This window comes from Castanea sativa, chromosome 11 (genome assembly GCF_040712315.1).
Source record: "Castanea sativa cultivar Marrone di Chiusa Pesio chromosome 11, ASM4071231v1".
NCBI lineage: Eukaryota > Viridiplantae > Streptophyta > Magnoliopsida > Fagales > Fagaceae > Castanea > Castanea sativa.
The window spans coordinates 58769686-58777523 of record NC_134023.1 but is presented as its reverse complement, the minus strand read 5'-3'; the positions used below and the strand labels follow the sequence as shown (position 1 = coordinate 58777523).

The following is a 7838-nucleotide window of genomic DNA, read 5'->3' as shown; positions in this document are numbered from 1 at the left end:
GGAGAGTCCAAAACATTAAGAAGCATTGAACGTGAGTAATTGGTTATTAATTCCAAGCTAGTGACAATAATGTTAGCCAATTAGATTTGATGAGGGAGATGAAGAGTTGAGAGAAGGTGGGAGGAAAGTTAATAGAAAGACTATTGCAAAGGATGTGCCTGTTGGCAGAACCTCATGCACTCCCGCACGAAGTCTCTGCTTTTATATATATATATTGATTGATTGATTGATTGATTGATTACAATATGCTTCTAAACTAATATTACTGAATTCAGTTGTGGGACAGACAATGTTAGCAGCAGAACAAAGACAAAAGAGAAAATCATTATTGCTTTGCGTAATCCAAAGTGGTAACAGGCAGACGTTGTTTGAGAACGGCATGTAATGGATACATCATACGTGCATGTCCAAGCTCTCTCCTAGGAGGATAGAGGAGAGCCTCCTATGGATCCAAGTAATCTGCAAATTTCAGAATCATGCAGACCAATTTTAGTTCTCTAAATAATTAATCATCCAATCTGAACAATATCTCAATAGAATCATATTAAACAAGTCAATGACATGTAAAAAGTCATGCCAGTCTTGGCTGACATAGACATGAAGCTTGTGATACAAATCTGAACCAGGCCTGTTGTTTTCCTACTTTGTACCTATGATGGAGGATAAAAGAGCCCATGATAGAGACATTGAATCAGTTGAACATCTTAGCAGTTTTCTTCCTTCTATCTGAACTAGTGGATAAAGCACATTTGATGATCCATACTTAAAGTAGTGGGGGTGGTGCTGGCAAGAAAGGTGTGATGGAGCATCGAAAATGAGAAATGAGGGAGGTTTTTACTTTTAGTCTAGGATGTATGGAATTGCTTTTTAAGATGATGAAACCAATGGCTATAATTGACCAACTAAACTCAACACAATGAATGTAAAACTCGTTTAGTACAAAGCCTTTGAAAAAGACTCATCAATTAATTAACAAAATAATTTTTCATGATTCTTATATGGGAATTGAAATGCATAGTGGTATTACCAAACAAAAAATATATCAACTATTGGCATTTACCATGCATCATATGCAACAACTTTCATTATCATATTCTCTTTTGATTGGGTAGGAGGAGTTGAAGTAAGGCCTAAAATTTATGGGATGCCTTGAAGAAGAATACACCAAATAGGGAGGGGTAAGAAGGTCTGATTTAGATGGGCTGGATAGAATATCTACCTTGATTAGTTAAAGAGGTACCATAAAAGCTGACCTAATTAATTAGGCTTTTGGCTTAACTGAGTTAAGTTGAGTCATAGGACAAAGAAAAGGGAGGAGGCCTACCATAAGCTATTTCTAATTAATGAGTAGCTGCTAACCGTTAAAATCATGTCTAGTAGAACTTGCAAACAATAGTGCAATGCAACCACAGAATAAATGTGAAGAGGTTGAAAAGATTAAAATGATGATGCTCATTAGTATTTTCAAAAGCATTTTGGGTAGACTGTCTGGATATATTCCAGTTAAAAATGCATACTTCACTCCCAGCAATCAAGATCAAAGGGGAAAATTAAGCCTTAAAGAATCAGATTATAAATTTATTTAGGCAACTGGCATCAATAGAAAATCATATTACTAAGTTTCACAAAAAAAAAAAAAAAAGTAAGTATGTCTTTAAAATTTAACTTCTAACCTCTGGAAGAAGCATCTTCATCTAATGCAGTTGCTGATGTTCGAGATGATGGAGAATCACTTGCAGCTTCCCTAGCATCAAGCAACATCACAACAACCTCTCTCATTGTTGGCCTATTTAGTGGGGCAGTACTAGTGCAGAACAATCCAATCTTGAGAACTAAAGACATCTCCTCAGTCATCTTTGGCCCACTCAGATCAATACGTTTGTCAAATAGTTCCATTATTGGAACCTTGTCATAGATTGCTCTTCTCACCCAAGAGACTAGATCACCTCCCTGCTCTAGTGGTTGAACAGGTAACCTTCCAGTAATCAATTCCAGCAAAACAACCCCAAAACTGTAGATGTCACATTTCTCATTCACTTTCATAGTGTAAGCATATTCTGTAACCGAAAAAAAAATGGTCAGAGGTATAAAGTGGGATTTAAAAAAACCCAATTAATATCAGTTCTCACACCATTTTTTAACATATGATGTTGAGCTTTTTCCTTCCCTCAAAAGCACCACATTACATGTTCCTTATAATATTTCTTCCAAAAAGTTTCCTAATATCATTGACAAATGATAAAAAAAGATGAAAATTTTCTGTATCAGAAATTATGGAAGAGAAGGATGAGAACATAAAGCATCAGAAAAATGCAGTAATAAGTATCTTTTTAATCATATTATTACCTGGGGCAATGTAGCCATATGAGCCTGCCACTGCAGACATGGATTTTGAGTAAGGAAAGTCCATCAACTTTGCCAAGCCGAAGTCTCCAACACGTGCTTCAAATGCCTCATCCAATAAAATATTGTTTGACTTCACATCACGGTGAATGATGCGGGGCTTACAATCATAATGAAGATAGCACAAACCCTCTGCCGCTCCAAGAGCAATTCTATATCGAGCATTCCAGTCAAGTAAACATGTTTGTTCATCTCCATGTAGATGTTCTCCTAGGCTTCCATTTGCCATGTACTCGTATAAGAGAAGATTAGAGTCCTGGTGATAGCAAAAGCCACAGAGCTTGACAATATTACGATGCCTGATCTTTCCAAGGGTCGATATCTCAGCATGGAAGCTGCTGTCAACTCTCGTTCCTTCACCACGGGAGTTCAGCCTTTTGACAGCAATCACCTCATCAGCCATGACAGCCTTATAGACAGTGCCACAGGCTCCCCTTCCTAGAACTGCACTTTCTGAAAAGTTTTCTGTAGCTTCCAAGAGGTCCTGGTATGTGAAACCCTCTTTGGGAAAGTAATAGTTATCTAACACATCAGACTTTGTTTGCTCTTCAAGTGAAACAAAAGCAGACCTGCGGCGTTTTATGACCCAACAAATGCTCACTATAGAAAGCATAGAAAGGAACCCAACAACAGAGAATATGCACACTAATTTCCCTTTTGATGAACCATCTTTTATCCAGCCTGGTTTTGAAGTAAGAGATGGAGTTGACGGTGGATGACAATTGTATGAACCTATGGTACACAACCCATTGTTTCCAGCAAAATTTGAGGAATCCATTCTTTGAAATACAGGGGTATTAGGCACAATTCCTACCAAGTTGTTGTTAGAAAGATTACATACCAGAAGGCTGAGCAGCCCACCAATTGATGCAGGAATTTCACCTGTAAGCTGATTGTCATTCAAGTAGAGTGATTCCAACATCTGCAAGTTCCCCAAATTGTCAGGAATTGGACCTGAAAGTTTGTTATGGCTTATGTTTAGGGAAATCTGTAGAACAGTAAGATCGCCCAGCTCAGCAGGAATGCTTCCAGAAAAATTATTTCCCCCCATCTGCAACCCTGTTAGTCGAGCCAGATCCCCTAAGCTACTTGGTATAGCTCCTATAAATTTGTTATCAGAAAGCTTCAAAAGTTCCAGATTTACTAGCCTGCCAAGTTCGTCAGGGAGATAGCCAGTAAACTGATTCCTACTGAGGTCAAGCCTCTGTAGTTTGGTACAATTTCCCAACTCATGCGGAATACTTCCCGAGAGCCGATTAGAGGAAACATTAAATGTAACCAGCTGAGCAAGATTTCCAATCTCTCGAGGGATATACCCAGCAAAAAAGTTATCTGACAAGAGCAACCTCTCCAAATTCCCAAGCCTGCCTATCTCTGAGGGAATTAGCCCTGAGAATTTGTTCTTAAAGAGTTCAAGAGCAGAAAGATTATGAAGTTCATACAATTCAACAGGAAGGCTTCCAGTAAGCTGGTTGTCTCCTAGCATTAGCTGTATTAGAGACTTGCATGTTTTTAGGCCATAAGGTATATTTCCTGATAACCAATTTGACCCAAGGCTCAGAAATAGCAGTTTCTGATGCTTGCAGAGATCTGGAGGTATGCTGCCGTTAAGATTATTTGCAGACATGTCAAGAATAGAAAGGTTACTGTTAAGTCCAAGGTAGGGAGGAATGGCACCCTCTAGAAGATTGTCAAAAAGCTGAAAATCCTCCAAGTATGTAAGATTTTGAAAGTCTAAGGGAATTGTACCCGTCAAACGGTTTATAGACAAGTCTAGCCCTTGAAGCAGCTTCAAACGGCCAAGTTCCCTAGGAATACTTCCCTGCAGGATGTTTTCAAAAAGGTGAAGCAAGCGAAGACCAGAAACCTGGTGCAAGTCTCTGGGAATGATCCCACTTAACTGATTTTCAGAAAGATCTATCTCAACAGCACTTGTACAGTTCCCTAGTTCCTCTGGAATTGTTCCATTCAACTGGTTGGTATAAATGTACAATCTTTTCAGCTGGGTTAACTTGCCTAGCTCTTTGGGTAAACTTCCAGTCAAAGCATTTTGATGCAAGGCAAGCAATTCTAGGCCACTGATATTCCCAATTTCGGGAGGAATCTCACCAGATAAACGGTTTTGCCAAAGGATCAAACTGGTAAGATTTTTAAGTTTTTGGAGCTCCCTAGGAAGAGAACCTTCTAGCCTATTTTGTGCAAGTCCTAATACCTCTAAGCTCTCACACTCACTAATTTCAGATGGTATTGGACCCGAGAAAAGGTTTCGACCTGCTCTGATAATCCTAACCTGTTTCAACTTACTAATTGAAACAGGAATTGAGCCAGTGAGATTATTACTGTAAATGACAAGCTCCTCAAGAGAAGTTAAGTTTCCAATCACTTCAGGCACTTCACCATATATGTAATTCTCACACAGGTAAAGCTTTCTAAGTGCAATCATTTTGCTGATTGGGGTCGGAAATTCCCCGTGAAACCTATTGGTGCAAAGATCTAGAATCTCTAGATTATGACAGATAGCAAGATCTTTAGGAATGGGGCCAGAAATTGAATTTTTGGAGACATTCAACTCAGTTAAATGAGTAAGATTACAAATGGTTGGATCTAAAGTACCAGACAGGTCAAAGCCAATGAGCTTGACAGAAGTTACCTTAAAATCAGTACAACCTATGCCAATCCAATTGCAAGGAGTCAAGTCTGATGAATTCCAGCTCTTAAGTTTGTTGTTAGGGTCAGAAAGGGATCTCTTAAACTCCAAAAGAGAAACACCCTCTTCATTTACAGAACTGACAAGGATGACACTGAAAAGAATTAACAATGCCAAGTGAAACAGCTTTTGCATGACAGAACTCCATGGCCTTGTCATTTTGAATAAGGCAAAACAGGAAAGCGAGTGGGGGTGGCCAAACTGGATTCTAATGAAAGAAAAAAATGAACTTTGATGAAGAAAGATTCAAATAAGTGCATGTAGGCAGAAATCTATCTTAAGCATTAGTATCATGATCATCAACTAACTGAAGCCATTGATCAAAAAGCAAGTTGACAATTAAAAAAAGGCAATGACACCAGTTGTTAGCCTCTAAACATCTCTCAATGCAAAACAAAAATTCAAAATAAAGAGAATAACTTGGAGTTTGAAACAAACGAACAAAGACAATCAAAGCACTATAAGACTATGAGTAGTAGTACCTCAAGCACCTGATATGTCTAAACGTATGTCACCTAGAACACACACCTAAAGAGACCAGAAATACCTGCAATGCGGAAAGAAAGAGAGGCCTTTGCGGTGACATTTGCTGGATTGAACTAATACCCAATTGAGCTTTAAGGCCTTAGAAGAAAGAAAAAAGTAAATAAGCCAATTTGGAAATCGATATAAGAGAGAGAGAGAGAGAGAGAGAGAGAGAGAGAGAAATAAAAGACAGAGACAGAGACAGAGACAGACACCTACCTTGAAACAGAGAACGAGAACCAGAAACACAAAAAGATAGATAGAAAAAAGGCACAAAGATTGATTGATGGGAAACTAAGAAAGTGGTTCAAGACCGTGAGAGTCACAATTGGAAGCAGTGTCATTAATATTGAAGTCAACGCCAGCACTATACAGTAAAGTGCTTTCTACAACTTGCCTTTGCTCTGTTTCTGGTTACTAATACTGCCCAACACCTTAGCCTAAGGCTTTGTTGTTGCGTGATTAAGATCATGTTTTTGTATTTGATGGGTGGGAGGGGCTGTGTAAGTGTGGTGTAACTTTATGGACGGTACAGATTGAGATAGACTTGTCATAGGAAAGTCTTGGATCACAATCTTCTCCATTGTTGCTTGCTTGGCCTGCCATGTTGGGATTTTTATTTTTTTTGTTTGTGTTGTGGGATTTTTATTTTTTTTGTTTGTGTTGTGATTTTAAGTAGTAGTAAGTTCCAATAAATGTCAAAGTCTGGAATCTCATGATTTTCACGAAGACAGTTGTGGTCAGAGAGAGAGAGAGTGAGTGCCACAGTGCCTAACTCAGCCGACGGGGATTTCTGCTATATATACCTGTTGGTGAACTAGATTCTGCACTACGCTACATAAAGAAAAAATTGAAACGTAAAAAAGCTATTTTTTTTTTTGAAATGTTATATTTACAATATTTTTACAACAAATTTTAAGTAGTAAGTTATTATTGATTGTTATAAATAAGTAAAAAAGTAATTTAAATTGTGAATTTAAATTAAAACCAATATTAATTTATCACATGTGATTTGTTTTAAAAATATTGTGGACATAATAATTTTTTTTTACATATTTTTCTTACATTAGATTTGGAGTCCAGCTGGTTTCTAATATTGTTTTTACTTTTTCATTATGCACGTTGCAGTTTTTAATTAGGAATTTTGCACTTTATCAAGCTAATAGACTTTGATTTATCTTGTTCCTCTATCTCATTCATACTTCAATATTGATACTTTATTATTTTGGAGAATTGTGTTCCAATAGTATCAACAAAGACTCTTGTGGACTTTACTTACATACTTTAATTTGGTGTTTTCTGATGACATGTCTTGTGTTTGGATAACCTCACCTTAGAATGTGAAAGATCTCTATATTGCTGAATTATCAGGGTCAGGTGATAGACAAATTTTTTATTGTCTTTAGAATTCAGTGACGAATTAGAATGTGAAAGATCGCTATTTTGCTGAATTGACAGAGTTTATTGATAGACAAGTTTTGGACTATGTTTAGAATCCGGAGATGATAGTCAAATTTTTGGTGGACTCGGAACTGATAAGCGTGCTAGGAACTTCATTGGCCTTCTTTTATTTAGGAAGCGCTCTATATGTCGGTACTGTGTGTGCAATCCTACCACCAAAGAGTATGGTCATTCCCTACTCTTGTGATCACAACAATCACTCGTGTTTCTATGTTGTACTGACTTTTGCAATAATAGTTATGAAACGATAGCCAATTGTCGTAAAATTGCAAAATAATTGACAAGTAATTGCAATTGATTGCAATTAGACTTTTGAAATTATAGAGAGATACAAATTCTTTGAAGCTTATGAAGATGTTGAAATAAATGTGTTTATCATTGATTAATTAATACCCAAATTTTTTTATTTAAAATATTCTATGCATATGAAAACTTTTTCATAGAAATGTAGTCCCACGTATCCATCATCTTTGACATTTATAAGTTTTGCTACATAATACAATACAAGTTTAATAGAAGTTGCAATCGTGAAAAAAAAAAAAATGGTGTATGGTGATATATATATTTTCCTAAGATTTATTCTTAGAAAATAAATTAAAATAATAATTCACACCTAATCCAAAATATCAAATTTTGATTTGCTTCTCAAAATCTAAAAACAGATTCAAAGATCATATGTCTCGGCAGATTAAACCTTTACTATGTGTTGGGAAATTTAGACCCCGATTGATAGAATTAACAA

General features: G+C 36.8%; 1 protein-coding gene across 2 annotated transcripts; it reads right to left on the bottom strand.

The window, feature by feature from the left end:
* Positions 1 to 234: 234 nt before the first annotated feature.
* LOC142617329 (uncharacterized) lies at positions 235 to 6268 on the bottom strand. 2 transcript variants are annotated; one of them, XM_075790123.1, is made up of 4 exons: positions 5855 to 6268; positions 2347 to 5734; positions 1674 to 2057; positions 235 to 459 (listed from the first exon to the last, which is right to left on the bottom strand). In XM_075790123.1, exons 2-4 carry the CDS (start codon positions 5267 to 5269, stop codon positions 443 to 445), a joined length of 3324 nt encoding a protein of 1107 aa, XP_075646238.1. In that variant the 5' UTR covers positions 5270 to 5734; positions 5855 to 6268; the 3' UTR covers positions 235 to 442. The 2 variants fall into 2 exon arrangements, 1 of the variants encoding a protein (XP_075646238.1); XR_012840962.1 differs by lacking the exon at positions 235 to 459 and adding an exon at positions 2132 to 2219 and having other exon boundaries at positions 1934 to 2057.
* Between the last annotated feature and the right edge of the window lie 1570 nt (positions 6269 to 7838).

Bases quoted from the DNA above. Each gene is read 5' to 3' on its own strand.
- LOC142617329 (XM_075790123.1), bottom strand. From the start codon at position 5,269: ATGACAAGGCCATGGAGTTCTGTCATGCAAAAGCTGTTTCACTTGGCA. The intron at 2,058-2,346 runs GTAATAATATGA...TTTCGGTTACAG, and splicing joins ATATGGCTACATTGCCCCAG to AATATGCTTACACTATGAAA.